The 20,012-nt window shown below is 43.7% G+C and overlaps 1 protein-coding gene across 1 annotated transcript in view; it reads left to right on the plus strand.

The window, feature by feature from the left end:
- PLCH2 (phospholipase C eta 2) overlaps positions 1–20,012 on the plus strand; it is a 322,908-nt gene that overhangs the window by 262,004 nt on the left and 40,892 nt on the right. Inside the window, 3 exon segments of the mRNA XM_038376889.2 lie at positions 1,889–2,060; positions 6,735–6,842; positions 11,805–11,963. Coding sequence (XP_038232817.2) covers positions 1,889–2,060; positions 6,735–6,842; positions 11,805–11,963 — 439 coding nt within the window.

A 20,012-nucleotide genomic window follows, 5' to 3' on the forward strand; every position in this document is an offset into this window, starting at 1 on the left:
CTGCGCTGTGGGTGGAGTGGTATAAATATTTCCATGGAAGGATATGTGTGTGTGGTGGGAAGGCCTGCACCTCAGGCAGCTCCAAAACCCCAACCTGCATAAACACTGGACTCTGTAGCACACTTCTGTAGAAGCTCCAATGTGTTCAGGGCCATGTGTTTCCTCCCCATTATGTTCATGGTGTTTAGCTTCTAGTTAGTGGATATTTTCAGCCGCGTCCCGTACCACCGACCACAGATCTTTGTCTTTGCACTGGAGGGCATGGCATGCCTCAGAGGAGAGAGCGTTCGGGGAGGAGGTTCCTGCTGATACTAGCCCTTACTTGGTACTTTTTAGAGCAGGCCCGTGGGTGCTGATTCCATTTGGCAGCAGTTTTTGGAGTTTTCAAAACTTGTTTTCATTCCGCACTGGAAGGGAAGCCAGATCTTCTTAACGGTTCTGCGAAACGGAACTGTGTCAAAATGTCCATTTTCTGATCAAAGCCCAAGCTTTTCTATTCAGGAAGGCAAGTGACACAGCAGGCACTTGTATCCCACCATCTGCATTACTTTCAAAAATCACACTTTAAAAAAAAAATATCTCTTTGCGTGTTGGATTCTGCATTTGTCCCAGAATCATGTCCCCTGTAAGCTAAACAGAAATCCATCTGGCTTTGGTTTATATACAGTGCAGATCACCTTGGTTTCAAAATTCTGTGAATCCTCCTTGATGAGTTCTAAGGAGTGCAATGTGATTTCCCAGCCTCAGTCGGAAGGACCCAAAAATAGATACTGAAAATGAAAAATAACCCTGGAAATTGATTGCCCTTTACACGATGTTGTCTGGGTTGTTAGACCTTGATAATGAACTTGTTTTGGCAGTAGTTCCACCTGTGTGTGTGTGTGTGTGTGTCTTTCTTTTTGGTGGTCTTTTCTTAACAATAATCTAGAGCTAAGCTTCAAACTGAGTCCTGTACTCCGGGTAACCATGTGCTGTTGTAGGTGGTCCACATAGCTTTGATGCTGTTCCCTTTTGAGTGCAGTGTAACCCTTGGGAGCAATCTGGAATTAATCTTTCCAAATCCTAAACCTTCTGGCTATGTTTTCCAGTATGGAAAAAAATGGGAGAACTTTAGACCTGGTTTAGACCTAAACAAAGCCCATTGAAGTCAATAGAAACTCTCTCACTGACTTAAACTGATCCAAAGATCACTGATCTGTTAACAGAAGCATGCATCCCCAAGAACATCCGAATGAATAGTGTCCTATAAATAGTGTCTGATGGCTCTGGTTTGCTCACTTTCCATTTATATAGTGAGGTGGCTGATTATAAGACCTGTGGATGTCTGTGCTGGATAAATTGGGTGGTATTTCATACTGCATTTATCAAGCTGCCATCATTTTTATGGGGCTTTCCATCTCACTGTTTATCACCTCTGAATGTCTTGTCTTCGGAAGAGCGATTCATATTTATTTTTTTAAATGGCCTGGAGCCCTGCCGTGATCATGAATAGAATGAGGTACCATTAGGATTTGCCTGTGTATTTGTCAACAAGCTACTTATGACTCCTGTAGCTGTTACACAATTGTTAGATAATGAAAGATGCTACGAGTAAGGTGAGGCTCAAATCCAGGAACGATCTCCACAGAACCGCTTTGTGAGAAGCACGTAGGCAAACGTTGTCCCCAGACATGAAAATCAAGATATGCCGAGAGGTGGCAATTAATTTTGGGTCTGTAACGGAACACTATCCTGTACACTGATTGGCTGAGTCAGTCCCCTAAGTGTATCAGTAACTGTCCCTAGTCAGACTGGTCTGCTGAATTGGTTGGATTCGAATGGCTCTTTCTCCATCAGCTCTGTAAAAGCTGACTGTGCAGATGATCTTTCCTGGTTGTTTCTTTCCCAGGTACCCTGTTGTTTTATCCATTGAGAACCATTGCAGTGTTCTCCAGCAGAAGAAGATGGCTCAGTATCTTATCGAAATCCTAGGGGACAAGCTGGACCTGTCTTCAGTGCGCAATGAGGATTCCACCAAACTCCCTTCCCCAGAAAGTCTTAAAGGAAAGATATTAGTGAAGGTAAAAGACCTGCTTGTGTTTGCTCTCTAGCCCTCTTCATTGGTGGTTTTAAGCTCATTTTGGGTTATGAACCCCTTGCACTTAAATCAGATCATTAGAGGTGCTCTCAAGTCACAGAACTTGGATCCAGATTTCAAATTGCTCAAAAGGCTTGTAAAAACCCAGGCGATGACCCAGATGAAACACAGCTGGTGGGGACAGTAGGAACAAGGACTGAATGTGCTTGTCATACCATCCCTTTGCACTTTCCCCATCACCTTATATCAGTGAGTAATGGAGTGCATGTTGCTCTGTCCTTGCACCCCTGGCTGCCTTTGGTATGGTGGGGTGGCAATCAGAATTGAATGAGCATCGTTCACTCAGCTCAACTAGGAGGTTCTGTTTTTAACCCAAATTAAGATAAATATGTCTGGCTGGCTCTCACTATAAGCTTGATCTTTCTGTATTTATTTTACATTTGCACAAAACATCATGGTTTCTTGCTTAGATATTAAGTTGCTCTTCTGTGAATTGGAAGATGTCACCTGTATGTGCGTGTTTTTGTTTTATTCAAGCTAACATTTTTCAGGCCGTTAGTTTGTGATGTTGACTCTGATGCCTCTGGGTATCTTTTGGTGGGGAGAAATAAATAAGAGATGACAGTGTTATAGGATTTAGAATCCTGGTTCACTTCACCTGCACATGCTGTAAATTATTTTAACAAATTGTTTGTAAGAGTATTTTCTTGCACCAAGACTCTGGCTGATGTCTTTTGCGCTTCCTTGGCGGTGGAGCACGTAAGTGCTTTTAATGCTAATGACCCATTGAGAAGGATGTGTTCCTAACTGGCATGAACGGCACTCAGGCTGATGTAAATATATATATAAACAGCTTAATATAAGAGCTGTTCTTTAATCTTTCCGGTCCAGAACTTGTTAAATATAAAGAAGTGTAGTTGTTTCAGGGGAGCCTGTGTTATCTATTGGCTCAGTAATGCATGCACTGACGTGAAAACCTTACCTGCAAAGCTGTCCTAGCTCATTTTGGAAATGTCCTAAACTTTTAGGTCCATTGTATGTGCTTTCTTACAGTCCAGATGAAAGGGAATGGTGCTAATTTGGCAGGTCTTGTGGCTTCATTAGAGCACCAGGGTCAAACTTCTGTCCTTTGCTCATGGTAGCTTAAGGAGTACCTGGGTGCCCCTCAGAGGAACTCGTGTGGGAGAAGGAGTGTGTTTTCTCTTCCTGAAAAGGGGCTCTGAATGCTTTAGCCTTCCCCCATGAAAACAGTTTGCTCCTGATCTGGTCTGTTAAGAGTGGCCTATGTGTGGAGGAATGGGGTGCAGACTGAAGGCTTCACTGAAGGGAAGGTTTGTGGTCTAAGCAATGTTAGAGCCAGTGAAGAGGTCTGGGGTCAGCGCCTGGCTCTACCTCTCACTCACTGAGGCACCTAGACCAACCACTCCCCAAACTAGGACTGCTTTCCCCCCCTGCACTTCGCCCCTCATGCATGGACATAGAGTTACCTGTGCAGCTGGATGAAGATGTGCAAAGCAGCATCCATTGCCTGGTTGAAAGGAGCATTTGTATTCAGTCCCTTGTTCTTTTCAAAGCCAGAGCTGTTCCATATGACTCTTCCTTAAGGCACTTGAAATAGTCTCTGCTTAAAGTAGGTTTTACCTGTCTAAATAAATAACTTTTTGACTGCAGCTAAATTCAACATCTCTGTGGAATCCTTCCAGCATCAATCAAGAGCTAATGCCATGTGTGATGTAGCCTGTAAAATTTGCCCCAGGAGGGCAGGGCCAGTCTTGGCTCAACTAAGTGAAAAAAATATACAGTTCCTATTATCTATGTGTTGTGCAAGTAACAGGGCAGAGGCACAGGGGGCTGCTAGCCATGACTGGCAGTAGATTCCAGTTGTGCATCCAAACCAGCCATTCTGCACTTCTTACTGCAAAAACTAAATGTATAAAAACAAAGTCTCCTGAAGTCCATGTATGTTCTTAGATTAAGTCAAACATAGCAATGTAAAGGGTTGAAATAGAAATGATTTTTCTTCACCCTACTCTGAACATTTAATGGTAGGTTTCCAATGTAGCTCATGAGGGAGGTTCATTTTACATGGTGCTGAGTGCAGGCTGCAAACACTAAAAGCCAAATCATTTCTGTTTGTGGAGGTTTAAATATTAATACAGTCGTGCAGCATTCCTCACTACATTCTGCCAGCCTTTCTCCTTCTCTCCAGTCCAGAATAATAATGGGTTTTCAGGACCTCTTTTATCCTGGGAATCCAAATAACTTTACAGCGGTTTGTTAGTTAACTAAAACCTCTCTGTGCCCTGTGCTATACCTGTGTTGCCCGCCATATTCTTGAAGTGGTTCCATGGTTCAAAGATGGGATTTTTCTTTCTTTCTTTCTTTTAACCTGCCTAGGTCTGGGTTTCATTTCTGGTGCACAGGACCCTGGCGTCTCCATAACAGATGCAGTAGACTCTCAAGACTATTAGAGTCCATTAGGTACTTAGCACAAGTTCTTCAAATCTTGTCATCTCCTAGGCACCTGCTAATGAGAAATAACTTTCAGCTGCTTTTAATTTATTCAAGGCTAAAAGGGCCATTGGAAATGTCAAGGATGTTTTTAGAGATGGAATGAAACCAGAACAAATGGGATTAAGGGTAGGTTACAGCTGTGCTACTGTAGTGCCATAGTGTAGACGCATCCTACAGCGATGGAAGGGGTTTTTCCATTGACATAGGAAGTCTACCTCTCGGAGAGGCAGTAGCTAGGTCAACAGAAGAATTCTTTCATCAATCTAGCCACGTCTACACAAGAGGTTAGGTGAACTTAACTTCAGGTCTCGGGGCTTGATATTTTTTCCTTGCCCTGAACAACATAGGTAGATCAATCTAATTTTTAAGTGTAGACCAGACCTAATATAACACAGAATAAAGTGGAGAGACACCCTGGTGAGTGAAGATATTGTGGTGAGTGCTCTGGGACTGAGATGAGCTAGGCTTCAATCAGCTACTCTCTGAATAGGGATGGCCATCTGGCTTAGAGACCACTCAAAACTTGTGCCAGTCTTTGAGGTTTGAAAAAACCCTAGGGCAACTTATTTCTACAGCTCTATTTCTCTATCCCCTGTATTCTTCACATCCTTCTCGCTTCAAGTTTCATACCCAAGTGGAAATGCCCTAAGAAGTTTTCCTTGTGGCATTTCTGACCTACCCCATACCAAAGAGGTGCAAGGAATCTCATGAGACAAATGGTTCTGTGCAGGGGATGGACTGCCAGAGAGTGGCATGATGGTCTCAGACCAAGCCTTCACCTCAAACTGATCCAGAAATGAATGCTGCTTGCCCAGCTCCGATTCAGCAAGGCTATAAATACCTGTCTTCAGGAATAATCGCACTGCAGCTGACATTACTTATCTGTTAAATGTCCGCAGTTTCAATATGAATTACTTTACCCATGCTGCTATTCTGGTGGAGTCAGAAATGCTGGGGCATTGGGCTGGCACACTCTGTGGTTCTGGTGGTGTGAATATTTGCTTACTAGGTCAAAGTGTTTCTGCTGGGGCTGTACAGATTAATTGCTTTAATTGTACGTGCTGAGTTTGCTCTTGTGCAGGCAAATATTGGTGACGGCCCTTTCAAATGAAATTAAATCTCTTTCCTGTGCGGACTGAATGGACAGGGCAGCTGGAGACTCAGCTGTTTAAATAATATCAGCAGCTCCTGTTCTTCTTTTTGCTGCCATTTCACCTACTGCAAAAGGTGATAAGCATCCGTCGAGGAGATTTAAACTCCAATTAAATCCTGCCCTTCAGCAGCAGTGATGGCTCTTAGTCCAGAAGTCTCTGAAAGGTTCCATGATTCTACCCTTTCTTGAAAAAAAAAAAGCCCAGCCTCTGTCCAGGTCGCTGCCTGAAGCTGTAATTTAGGCTCATTCCCCTCTGTCACCCTTTGCTCTGGGAGTTGGGGCACACATTGAAGAATACTATCAAATCTGGAGTTTTCACTCTGGCTTGAGGTGGCTCATAGCAGCTACTGTGAGGGGCAGTAGCAGCTAGGTTTGGAGGGAAGAAAGGGAAATAGGCAGCAATGGAAGGGAAGGTATCTCCTTTGGGCAGGCAGGCTAGATGTGCAGTACCCTTTTCCTAGGTGTATATGTAATGTGAGAAGGAAGCTACGCTTTTCCAAGCCATGTCCACTCACCAACGACAGATTCTGTCCCCTTTTCAGTCTGAGATTTCATGGCCAGACCTTCAGAACTGCTCATTGCTCATGAGCTCCCATTGCGAACCTCTAGAGCGGCTGGACGCTGAATTCTTGTGAAAATCTGGCCCCTCGCATCTGCTCTCCTCATAGCCATTTCCTTCCTGACTGTTTCTTGCATTAGTTCAGTCCACCTTGGGATTACTAAAGGCAAGAATTACAGCAAAAGGACCAAGGAGGTGGAACGCTTTCTTCTCTACAATATGGGCTAAAGGAGAGTCCTTTCTTATTTTTGAGTGGGTCACTTGACAACCTTAAACTTAATTGAATCCATGATATATTGACTCCACAGACCACAGAAAACTGGTCTGGACTCCCAGCCCTTCTCATGTCTCCAGTTGCACATTATCACTTTCCTCTTATCATACCAAGAGATGCATGTTGATCTGCCTGTCTAATCCTTTTTGTTTCCAAGGGCAAGAAACTTCCAGCCACCATTAGTGATGATGCAGAGGAAGGGGAAGTGTCTGATGAGGACAGTGCTGATGAGATTGATGATGATTGCAAACTAATGAATGGAGATGTAAGTAAAACAGATACATGAATACAAATGTATGTTGACCTGTTCCACCGCGGTGGGATGAATGCTGAGTTCATATGGTGTCTGGAATGTGAAATTAGGTTCAGACACATAGGATTCTCAAACTTTGTGAGACTCGTTTTTTATGGAGTGTGTGTGTGAAATAGAGCTGACCTGAGGGTGACAAATCCCTGTTTCACGACAACTTTTCAAAGCTTCAAAGTCTGGGAGATCTGCATTGGAATTTGGGAGGAAAACTAAACTTTCAAACATTTTTCACAAAAATGGAATTGTCTAAATGTTTGGTTTAGTATCAAAACCTAATATTTTCAATTCAGGCAGAGGCACTTCCATGAGTGAGTGGGTGAGTGGCCTTGTTGTGAGGGCACTGGCCTGGCATGGCATGTGGGAGAGTCCGGTTCACGTCCCTGCTATGTCTGACTCAAAACAGAGTTGTTCATCCCAGATGACTCTGACTCAGACAGAGCAGGGACTTGAATCTGGCTCACCCATGCTATAGAGTTAAGTTAAAAGAGTCTCACTCTTTGTCAAAAACATTGTGACAGTCTGCATCCAAACAAAATGGTTTGGCTTTGACAAAACAGCACATTTTGGGGAAATTTTATTTTGTCAAAAATGTTCTGACCAGCTCTAGTATCAAATGTTCCAGATAGGTACAGACCTGGTTTATTTTTCTTTCTTCCCTGGAGAGGTGCTAAGCACTTACAGCTCCAGTCACCTTCATCTGGAGTTGGGGATGATCAGTTGTTCTGAAAATCAGGCCCACAAGGGTGGGGTCTGCATGTGTATGTGAGAGAGAGACGTACAATGCATGTATATGATCTGATTTTCAGAAATGCTGCACAACTTAATCTCCCATTGAAGTCTTTTGAGAGCTGCAAGTGTGAGAACCTCTGAAAAATCAGTCCATAAATATACATTACATGTGTCGGGGTCTATATATTAAATGTAAAAAAGATACCCCGTGGAGGGGGTGGGAGAGAGCCATACCCTACATGTATTTGGTGGAAAATACAGTGGGGAGATTTATATAGACACAAAGAGAACATGAAACAATGGGTTTTATCATACACACTGTAAGGAGAAAGAAAAGGAGTACTTGTGGCACCTTAGAGACTAACAAATTTATTTGAGCATAAGCTTTCGTGAGCTACAGCTCACTTCATCAGGTGCATTCAGTGAAGTGAGCTGTAGCTCACGAAAGCTTATGCTCAAATAAATTTGTTAGTCTCTAAGGTGCCACAAGTACTCCTTTTCTTTTTGCGAATACAGGCTAACACGGCTGCTACTCTGAAACTGTAAGGAGAGTGATCGCTTAAGATTAGCTATTACCAGCAGGAAGGGGAGGGGGGAAGGAGGAAAACTTTATGGTGATAATCAAGGTGGGCCATTTCCAACAGTTAACAAGAACGTCTAAGGAACAGTGGGAGGTGGGGGGGAGAAATGTACATTGGTCAAACTGGACAGTCTCTACGTAAATGAATAAATGGACACAAATCAGACGTCAAGAATTATAACATTCAAAAAACAGTCGGAGAACACTTCAATCTCTCCGGTCACTCGATTACAGACCTGAGGGTGGCTATCCTTCAACAAAAAAACTGCAAAAACAGACTCCAACGAGAGACTGCTGAATTGGAATTAATTTGCAAACGGGATACAATTAACTTAGGCTTGAATAGAGACTGGAAGTGGATGGGTCATTACACAAAGTAAAACTATTTCCCCATGTTATTTCTCCCCCTCACCCCCACCCCCCACTATTCCTCAGACGTTCTTGTTAACTGCTGGAAATGGCCCACCTTGATTATCACCACAAAGGGTTTTCCTCCTTCCCCCTCTCCCCTTCCTGCTGGTAATAGCTCATCTTAAGTGATCACTCTCCTTACAGTGTGTACGACAAAACCCATTGTTTCATGTTCTCTGTGTGTGTGTATATAAATTTCCCCACTGTATTTTCCACCGAATGTATCCGATGAAGTGAGCTCACGAAAGCTTATGCTCAAATAAATTTGTTAGTCTCTAAGATGCCACAAGTACTCCTTTTCTTTTTGCGAATACAGACTAACACGGCTGCTACTCTGAAACATACCTACATGTGTGTGTCTATATATATAATTTATTGTGACTCTTAAACTTGACTCTCCATGTGTCAGAGAATAGACTGCAAAAAAGAACTGCAGCTGCTTAATCAATGGTAAATGACAGAGATAACAGCAGTCCAGTTGCTTTTTTCTAACTTTCCTTTGTGTGTGTGTTTAAGATAAAAATGTCACCTTGCAGATTCTTTGGTACCTTGGTGGGTTGTATAGTGGAGTATTCTTCCAAAAAATGTGAGCCCCCTTTAAATGCTTCCCACCCCATCTCAAACTAGGCCTTCTCTGGAGAATAATTTCCCCAGCTCTGTGGTCCTTTTATTGAGCACTTTTTGACATGTAGAATGCTGTGCTTAGTTGGCTTTAACTGTACAAAAGAGTTAAAAGGAAAATAAGCTGTTCATTTCTGCTTACTTCAGCCTGAAAACACCTTATTCATTCTTTCCTTTTTAGAAGTAAAATTCTTCTGACACTTAATCTTCTGGCATGCAGTGAGTATGGCATTGCAGCTTATGGAAACTTAATATAAAAGGGAGAGCAGAAACCTTTAATAACATTAAACAAGATTGCCTTGGACGTGTGTCACATTTGCGGTCCTTTATTTTTGTCCTTTAGACTGTTTCCTTCTTTCCTATTATGGGTGCAATTGTTTTGTTTTAGGACTAGAAGAGAAACTTCTCCTTAGAGCTGTGCTAGCATGGAAGGGGGGGAGGATCTTGAAATCCATCTTAAGGAGGAGAATTGGTTTTGTTTGGTTATATTTCTACTGTAGCACTCTTAATTTTTTCCCCTTAATCTTGAGATCTGCAATGTCTTGACACTTTGCTCCTATGGTTTTTGTCTCTCTCTTTCTGCCTGGCATTACGTCCATTCAAAGTGGAAGGTACTGTACACCTAGGCTGGTGGTAGAGATTAGCCTGCCGGGCTTTACATTGTGGGATCAGTCCTGTTACCAAGGAATGAACATGTGGAGCAGGGAAGAAAAAATTGTTGGAGGGTATTGAGGTGAAAGGCAAACCAAATTGTTCTAAAAGTCCCACATTCACATGAACTATACAATCCGATCTCCCTGCCTTTTATGGTTGTGTATATGGAGCAGCTAGAGATGGGCAAATCAGATAAAATAAGAACCAATGGAACACTCCACATCTGCAAACTTCAACCCAAATTGAACTGAACATTTTTACTGCCATAGGCCAAGGTCATGCAGCTTGTTGGTCTTCTCCCTCCTGTTTTCCCACTTGCCTTTATCTTCGTTCCCTGGACTCACCAGGGAGTGCCCCGCATTAGAAAGCAACAAGGGAACCATTTCCTCATCTCTGCTGGAACCAGGAAGTGTTTTAAGAACCTGTTCTCGCGGCTTTCCAGCCTCATTTATTAGACAGTTCAAGTAAACACTCACATTTCTGGATGCTTGGTCAAAAGCAAACTTTTGTGACTCTCCCATTGGTAGGATTTTTTCAAGCCCTTTTTGACACAGCTTTCAAGTGAGCTTCTGTTTAAAAGAAGGAAGTTTTCCTCCCTCAAACAGGCAGAGAGAGCTGGAGGCTAGTAAAAGAGACATTCTTCCTTATAAAGAGACTCTTCTGCTTTCCCTGCTACATCTTAGAGCTGGGCACATTACTTTCCATAAAGCCCCTGTAGGCACTGCCTTGCTTACATCTTTGTCTTCATTAACTAACAATTTGTTTTAGTCTGACTTGTGCCGACATCTGGGATTCCAGATTTGTTCGACCTGACTTGCTTTACAGTGAGGCTTTGGGAAGCATGGGAAACAACAGCTTGTTTCCTGATGGAATTAATCAGGACATTCTAAGGCCCGTTAAGCAAACACAATCTGTGAGGGTGGTGGGTTTTGGGTTTTTTTAAACCATCCAGAGATCTGAAGTTGTGAGTTGCTCCATGTAAACTGCATGACTAGAAAAGAGAACCGTGTTTCCGCCTCTGTTCCCCCACACCACTCCTCACCTCAGTTGTTTAACAGCCTGAATGGAAGACGGGAGCAGGAACATGCAACAAATACTGCCTTTTAACTGTGGAAGTCCTGATTCACCAGCTGCTCCCATTCCAACTGAATCCTGCAGGCACTGTGGCTGCAGACACAAACACTTCCATAGCAAATAGTTGATGGTTTTGAGCTCTTTAAGTTCCCTCAAACTTGATGTGCAATAGAAATGCCATGTTTTATTCAGCCTTTGTGGGTGTGCAAAACTTGATCCACCTTGAGAATGGCAAAGCGCAGTCACTATAGTGAAATAGATTCGACTGTTTTTGTAAATGAATACTACAAAATGGAGCCTGCACTAGTCAAGTCTCCAAGGAATCACCTCAATACCAGCTATTTCCAGGTAGCACATCAATGGCTTGGTAACAAAGCCCATGCCACATGAGCAGCCTTGCTGACAAGTGATTTTGGTTCCACTCAACCAGAAGTTGTTATATTTTTATGTATGTGTTTATTTATTTATTTTGAAAAATGTTTAACTTTTTCATTCCATTGTGGCTTCAGGTTATCTATTTAAACTCCCTAACTAATCTCCAGGTTAGGGCTTCACATGCCTATATATCTGCTGTGAAGCCCAACACTGGGCACTCTTATAATTGCAGATAACTGACAATGTTACTGTATTTCACAGTGTACAAACTAAGAGGCAGCTGGGCTATTAGCATGGAGAGCAGTAGTTAATAATAGTCCTTTAGAGCGAAGCCTCAGTCCATTTCTTTTGCCTCATTTTCTTCTTATTTTTTTCCCCCTTAATGTACAGTTTTAGTGTGTGTTACCTCTTGTTGGAGAAATGAAGATTTCACATTAAATGTGCCCTCATTTAATGACCGCTTTCATTGATAGGCTTCCACCAATCGGAAGCGAGTAGAGAATATAGCAAAGAAGAAACTTGACTCGCTGATAAAGGAATCCAAAATCCGTGACTGTGAAGATCCAAACAATTTTACAGTCGCCACTCTGCCACCATCTGGGAAACTCAGCCAAAAGTCGGACATCAAGAAGGTGAAAATCTTTTTTGTCTTTCTCCACCCATAACAGAGTTGACTTTTCATTTTTCTCTCTCTTCCCCTGATGTACATTAGTATAATAAATATTAAGAATAATAAAGGTCTACATTTCCAGAGCTGTGTGCTTAAAGGTCAGCTTCTAAACACACATTCAGACTCCCAAATTGAAGTGACTTGGCTTATGGGTGCTGAGCACCTGCAACTCGTGACACCCATGGGATTGGAGCATGCCCAACCCCTTTATTAAATTAGGTATCTTCTATTTGTGTGCTTGGATGTGGATTTAGAAGCCTAACTTTAGGCCCTGAGCTGTGCCCCCTTTCCCTTTTTTGGCTTAATAAGTGTGTCTTGTTCTTTCCTTTTAAAACCCAATAGTCCTTTAGCCCGAAAAAGGTGTGTTACTATAATAACCAGTATGACTTTTAATTTGGATGAATTCCAATGTGTGTTGCTCTCAACGTATAAATCATAAAACTTTTTTCTTTAAGTATAGATTACTGTGATTGATATTTTTCCGTATTAAAAATGCTGGCTGCATGGGAGCCCAGACTGCCCGATTGAATATTAATTTTGCAGAATTATAGTTCTGTGGTGGTTTCTGCAGCAGACAAGACCATGCAAAGACTAATAATATCCCAGCTGTTGACTCCAAGTCCCATTGGGATCCCTTGTTTCCTCTCTGAGTGTGCGCTGCAATGGCTGCTGTGTGCAAGGGAGATATCCTTGCTGGCAATATAAAAAATGTGTGCCTCATGTTGAATACGCTGTGTTGAACTTCACCATATGCAATGCTAAATATAGACTGGAGTCACTCTTTGTGTATGCAAAGACATCTCATCATGGGAATTTAAAGAACCCGCAGCTAAAGCCTGCTCTCATTTGAAATCCATGGGAAAACTCCAGTTCTAGTTTGACTTCAGTGAGGGGGAATAATAAACCAAATTAATTAACAATGGTTGAACCCCCACCACCCCAAAAACTGTGGCAAATAAGGCCAAACCTACCCTTTTTTTAAAAAAAAAATCAGCTGCTGATCTCAAAGCACTTGGGATCAGAAATTGGAAAGAAACCATATTGGAAACCTCAAGCATTCAAAAATCAGGTGTTGGCCCATCTCCCTTGCCCCAAGTTATGAATTTTTTTAATACTTTTGAGTTTCTTTTTATTTGCCTTCTAGTTTTGAGCCTTTATGATTCACATTATCCAGCTTCTGTGTGCAATCATGAGATCTAAAAATTTACCTTTTATTAATGAAGGTGGAGATTCTCGTCTAATCACATGACTCTGGGAGCTGGGCCTTTACAGACCGACTTGCAATAACATGTCAGGAGTTGGCAACACCTAGGAGTTCTAGAGAGCCAGCTTGCTTGGGAGATTTCTATTAATGTTTGTTCTGGTGTCCTTAATCATGCAATTAAGTTACATGGAAATCACTGTGGTTTACTTCTCTGATTGACTCTAACTTAATTAAATTAACTATGGGAAATTGGGAGAAGTAAAAACTTCAGTGAATCTCTTTTTCTGATTGTCTCCAGTTAAAGTCATGGAAGTAGCCAGGCTCTTAGGAGTGAGTCATCAGGAAGGCCTGTAGTATTTCCATCCTGCATGTCCTTCCATATGCCTGTGAAGGACCTATCTGCAGTAGGTTGAGAGTTTGTTATAATTAGCAGATATCATTCCCAAAACAGCCTGTCTCTCTCTCTGTACCCCACAGCCCCTTGATCTCTTGCATGTAAGTCTAAAGCAGCCTTGACACTGTATATAAACCAACAGGAAGCTTTCAGTACATAGGAGGTGATTGGGAAGTAAGTAGGTGGAAGAGTGAGAAAATACAGGCCTCGAATGGCATTGGAGGTCTATCAAAACTGAAGCTCTGCAATCTATCTTCTTTGCAACATGTTGCAAAGTAGACAGGTCATAGCCTGTCCTGCTCAGCTTGGATTTATGGGTTTTGTGTGTGGACAGTAGGGTGTTGGGCTAAAACCGAGGTGAGAGCCTGGGGTTAAGCCTGCTGTGCAGCCATACCCTGTGAGGCACACCTGGCTGAGCTGCCAAATGCAGGGAGAGTGGAAGTGGCTGTTTTTTATTAGTGTGAGTTGTATTAGTAGTGGAAACCATGCAGAGATCCGCTGGGCTGTATTTTTAGAGTAACAGCATGCTTTGTGTGTAAATAGGGACACCTACAAGTTGCTTAGTCTGCTGAAGCTGCCCGGAGAGCTCTGAAAACCCTTCTATGAAAGGCAGCTCGGTGCTTGTGTCATACTCTGGTATTTCAGTTCCTGGGTGGTGGCTTTCTGCTTTGATGCATGGGGACATTCTGTTGCAAAGAGCTCCTTTTGTTCCTTAGCTGGCTCTGTCGACGACTAAAATGATAATACTTTGCCTTCCCTAGTGCTTTCCATCCATAGATCTCAAAGCCCTTTGCAACCTTTAATCGATAAATCTTCACAGCCTACGTGTTATGCTGGTAAATCCCATCTCCAGTTTGCAGATGGGGAAACAAGGCACAATGCTGGCTGGTTCATAGAAAAGTCTGGGGCAGAGTCTGAAGCAGAAAGCCAGAGATCCTGGCTCCTGTGCTTCAACCACTTAGCAGAGCTGGCTGCTCTGCATGTGGCTGCAGAGAGGGCTGATGCGGAGAAGGCTGCAGTTTCAAACAGAAGAACTGTGATGCATTTGGAGCAAGAGGAAGCTGGGTTACATGGAATTGCTAGGCAGTAGTGGCCCTGTTTTCATGTCAGTGTCATGAAGAATAAAACCTGGGGGATGTTAAATCCCAGGGGGTGATATTTCTATCCTGCTTTCCTATACTTTGCTTTCCTGTCATGGAAACAGGATCTCTGCTTCTTGAAGACTTCATCAATCTGGCTGCTGGGGAGTTCGGTCCAATGTGGACCCCACCGGGCAAGCTGGATTCTGCATCGGAACCTGCAGTTGGATTCAGTCCTATCATTCCGTGGCAGCACAGACGGTTGCTGTGGCAAAGACGGCAGCGAAAATGTCCATATGTCCCAAGTAAAAGAATCTTTTGTCTCATCCTATTTCACACCTGTGCCCATCACAGAATTGCCATAGAGCAGGCAGCCCTGTTTGAAACTAAAATAGCAGGGATCTGGTTGCTCACGATCATTGAGTCAGGAAAAGCCGCAAATCAGCTGCATTGGAGTACGGGACTGGCAAAGTTGAGGGAATGCAGGTGCGGTTGCTAGAGAAGCATAGAGGAAGCATGCGTAGTGCCTGTCCCTTCTGTACCTCACTCAGTACATCCATAGCTGCCTTTCAGTAATGTAAAAGGTGTGGCGACTTGCATAAGGAAAGCACTCTGAGGCTTTACCATTGGCCTGCTAAACCCAGGGTTGTGGGTTCAATCCTTGAGGGGGCCGTTTTGGGATCTGGGGCAAATATTGGAGATTGGTCTTGCTTTGCTTAGGGGGTTGGACTAGATGACCTCCCTTCCAACCCTTATAGTCTATGATTCTTTACGATCAGTGTTCCCATCTCTGCCTGAAACCTGGTTCTGTTTCATGTGGTGCCAAGTGCATTGTCACTTGAGTTCTTACGAGACCCACCTGTTAAATACATGTGTCACTGGGCAGAGAGGGTTCTCTGGCTTTGCAAGGGGCATGGAGTACATTTCAGCAGACACAGCAGCAGTCTGAGGGGGCTTTTGTTTGTAAGTCCATGTTTTATTATTTGGGAGGCTTTCTATGATGATGGAGTCAGGCGCATAATCACGGTTAATCCTGAATGATGGCGGGGAATCGGTTTTGCCGCGTGTTGCTAATTTAGCTTGAAGCGTTAATGGCACTATTTGGCTTTCCCCTTAATCATAATAAATATTTGTCAGTCCACATCCACCGTCACCATTTAGCGTGTGCCATCAGATGCTTTGAGTGCAGTGAGGCATGCAAAGCCTTTCATTTTCCTGTAATAAACCATTAATATCACTTTTTGGCACACACACAGCCCTTGCCACTGCACCAGGTAGGAAGCAGGGAATATGTTTCCCTCTGGGCAGAGAGGGGGCGGGGAGGAGAGAGAGCTATAGAGTTAATTTCATTCAAAAACCCCATTGTTATTGGAAATTTCTGTTCAGGGCTAGAAGGTAGCAAACTGCTCACAGCCATTTCTGGGAGGGGCTGGGAGAAATAGGCAGGCCAGGTTGAGTTTTGTTGAAGGGTTAGTATCTGCAAATGGCAGTGCGCATGGCAAAGCCAATCCAGCTTTATAAAAAGGATGTAAATAAAATGTTGCCAGGTTGTCTCATTAAAGAAGAAAGATGAGGAAAGGGCACTGGGTGGGCGCTAACAGCCTGGCCCAGAGCTGGCGAGTAATGGAGAAAAATGATTTGCACCGATAAATGCCGTGCTCCATTCAGGCTTTGGCTTATGGAAAATAGATGGGGGTGCTGTGTATGCACTTTTCGAAGCTGTGCCTGTAGTTTTTATGGATGAGGCTGTTGTGAGCAATCTCTGCCACTTTGCTGGATGGCTGGAGATTTGCTTGTCAAAGGAGAGGGATGAAAAAATGGTCTCACATTTTGTGTGCTGGTCAGAGCTGTGTTTGTGCTGCTAATGCAATGGGGAGACATAATGCTTCTAATGCAAGTTTTCAACCTTTTTTTTTTTGCCCCCTTTTCATTTGCGGACCCCTAAAATTGTTGAATGCTATTTATAGAAGGCACAATGGACAAATTAATTCATTGCTTTTTGCACCGCTTCAGTCCTACGTATAAAGAGGGGAGGGGGGAATTGCCTCTGCTTCGAAGGGCAGCTGCTACCGATGGCCTTGTTCCAGCAAATAATTCAGTCTCGGGATGAGGTGCAGCGCTGGGAACAGTGCACAAGGGCTCAGCCTACAGAGATACAGCGGCAGTCATTTAAACATTCAAGTGCTTAGAGGCCTCGGTACTGATTTGCACAAATGGGATCATGCATTACATAATGCTAAATAACAATAGCCCATAAGCCAGGAACCGCATTCTAGGAGGAGGAAACTTGCAATGTAAATATTTTGGGTCTGTAGCTTTGCAGGAGGCAGCGCTGTGATGTTCTGAGGCTGCAGCTTCACATCAAATCATTGCAAACCTCTTCTTCCCCTTTCTTGGCAGTGGGAAATAAAGCTGTTCAGATGTGGAGCAATGGCTTTCTATACCCCCGGGATGGAACATTTAATCCTCTCTCTAGCTCTTTTCACTGGATTAGGGTTTGAATATGATCTTTAATATTCAGTACATCCCTGTATCAGGAAAACTCTGTTCCTGGCAGTGGAGTAAGTAAAGGGAGAGATGTGCTCCAAGTTTAGAACTGGAATCTGAATCTTGGCTGTCCACGGGTGTGCGTAGGCTCTCCAGGCTGGCTGTGACTCATGGGAGACGGGACCCACAATGCAGACATGGGAAGTAGGAAATTGGTTGGAGATTCTGAAGGAACATTTTCCATCTGAGAACACCAGAGGTGAAACATTTCATGAAGATAGTTTGATTTCGATGAAGTTGTGACCGACCCCAGGCAAGATTTCAGTGGAGCCTTGTCTGGTTTCCAGCCCACTCGCTTGCCAGGCTTCTCAGCAACCCACCTGGTGGGGTGCCAGGGAGCTGGAAGCCATGCTCCCAGGATCCTAGCTCCTCAGCAGGCTGCACTCTCAGGGCTTCCAAGGTGTGGGGCAGCCAGCCAGGCAGACCCCCTTGGCTCTGGGGTTCCAGTCTCGTTCATGGAGAACATCTAAAGTCTGGGGCTTTGTCCTGAATCAGAACAAAGCCAAATTTTAAAATATCAAAATCCTCCATGAAACAGAATAACTTCTTTGCCCAGCTCCGATGGGACGCTTTGGAGAGAGAAGTAAAGGCTGACGGTATGAAGTGGTGATGAAGGGAGATGTTCCATCACCTTGCCCGTTGGTATAATTTATCTATCGTAGCAGCCGCAGCAGCACCCGAACCTCAGGTGGAAATTGGTGTTGAATTGACTGTGTCAACCTGAGGCCAGGAGCACTGATGAAGCTACAGGATAATCCATCACTGCTGAAGCTGAGCCACTTCCCTTGCTGCAAGAAGTGACTGTTCCTGCCCTGAGACTTTCCAATCTAAGACAAGACAGAGAGAGGCAGGATTATTGTCCCCATTTACAGATGTGGAAACTGAGGCACAGAGGGATCAAGTGACTTTTTTTCCCCAAGGTCACATAGTGTGTTTGTCACAGATCTAGGAAATGAGCTCAGTTTCATGAGCTGCAATCAAGACCATCCTTCTTCTCTGGGATCCTTTTGATAGAAAGAAGCAAGTTTGAGACTCCATCCCAAAACCCCTCCTCCACCTTTGAAACCTCTCCATTCCAGATTTAATCTTCATCCTGGGGTTCTTGTCTCGGAGGAAGAAATGTCTAACTGTCTTAAATCTAATTCATGAATGAAGGGAAGGAAATAATTTCTTTCTTCCCACATCTCTGTCCAAGAGTGTGCATGTGAAATGACACGTTTCATCTGACATAGGAAACATTGCCATTTTGGTCTAGAAACCCTCGAGGACATGAATAGCCGGTTCCTTACACCCTACTGACGTCATGGCTTGATCATGCTGACCTTATGGTAAATGACTTTTATTTAACGTTTTTCACCCCTGTTCATCAGAGGCACTTATCTTATGCTAGGATCCGCATGCAATGCTCATTTGGCTCCTTTGTTTTAAGGCCACTGAGGTATTCCTGTGCCTCTCTGTATTTTGCTTGCATAAACTTCTCTACTGCGATATCCTGTCTGGCAATTTGGATGCTACAGGCTGGAATCAGCTCTAGGCTGGTCTGTAAGACCGAGGCATACCCTGGTGAGCCACCCCACTGGAAATAAATAGAGGAAGAACTTGCACAGAACCTGGTAGGAATTGACAAAGTTCAAAAATTCTCCAGCTAGGGATGAGCAAGGCAGTACAAATTAACCCAAGTCAGCCCTTCACCTGAAACATGAGCTTCAGTGACCGGTCCCGGTCACCTTTTCTCCTCCTTGCTTTAGGCTGCCCTTTCTAGTGCTATTTGGAAATGGAAGTGCTGAAACACTGAGAGAGGCAGGAAAAGGCAGAAATACTGTGGAAGAGGCTGTTCTGGTATGATAGAGGTAAACAGATGGACTTGTTTTACAGAGATTAGTTTGTGTTTCCAGAATCAGAAGAATATTGTGTGTGGGGATGGTAAGCTGTTAAACTCTTGAGCCACCAGAGTGTGTTGTGGCAGTGAATTCCACAGGCTAGCTCATAGCACTGGACAGGGGTATTTCCTCTCCCATCAGATTTTAACCTTGCTGCAGTCTGCATGTTGTTGTGTCATGTGGGAGAGTAAATAGAAGCACCGTCTCTACCTTTTCTGCAATTCATTCTCACGTAGAAAACTCTCTCATGTCCTAAGGGGCCCAAGCACTGGGATAAACATTCAAATGTTTTGGGAACTTCAATCAGAGTTCGGAACCTGCACAGTTTGCCTGTCATCCTGCAGTTGTTGATAAACCATTGTGTGAGGGAACTCCCAAGCCTTCAGGGCTGACCATCCTGCTCTGTCCTGACTGGTTCTTTTTGTCAAAGACAAGAGAATTACTCCTTTGAGATTGTGACGGTTCAAGGGACACACAAAGCTGCCAAGTCTGGCTTGAAAGTCTTCCCCTGACGTTGTTGGGGGATTTGAAAACATTTGACAGATCCTATTTGTAACCACTAATGCTTCCTGACTGAGCAATGAGAGCAAGCGTTCTGGGGGGCCTGGCTTCCTGCCACCCGCTTTTTGGAGTGGGGCTGGGCTCTCAGATCCTGTGTTCTGTGGACTCCGTGCAATTTCCAAGACCTCTTCCCTGACATGGAAAAATTATCCTGATCCTGGAAACATCGCAATTTGCAGGAGCAGGGAGCCTAGATGATGCTCTTACAGAGACTCTGAATACTTGTGGCTAAAGCTGGGTGAACCTTTTTTGCAAAATGAAGATAGGGTGCCACTGGAACACTTAGTAAATTCATGCCAATTCTGCCAAATGGTTTTGATCAAAAAATCCTGAGAAAAATAGTCTA

This window comes from Dermochelys coriacea, chromosome 18, assembly GCF_009764565.3.
Source record: "Dermochelys coriacea isolate rDerCor1 chromosome 18, rDerCor1.pri.v4, whole genome shotgun sequence".
In the NCBI taxonomy this organism is placed as follows: Eukaryota; Metazoa; Chordata; order Testudines; family Dermochelyidae; genus Dermochelys; species Dermochelys coriacea.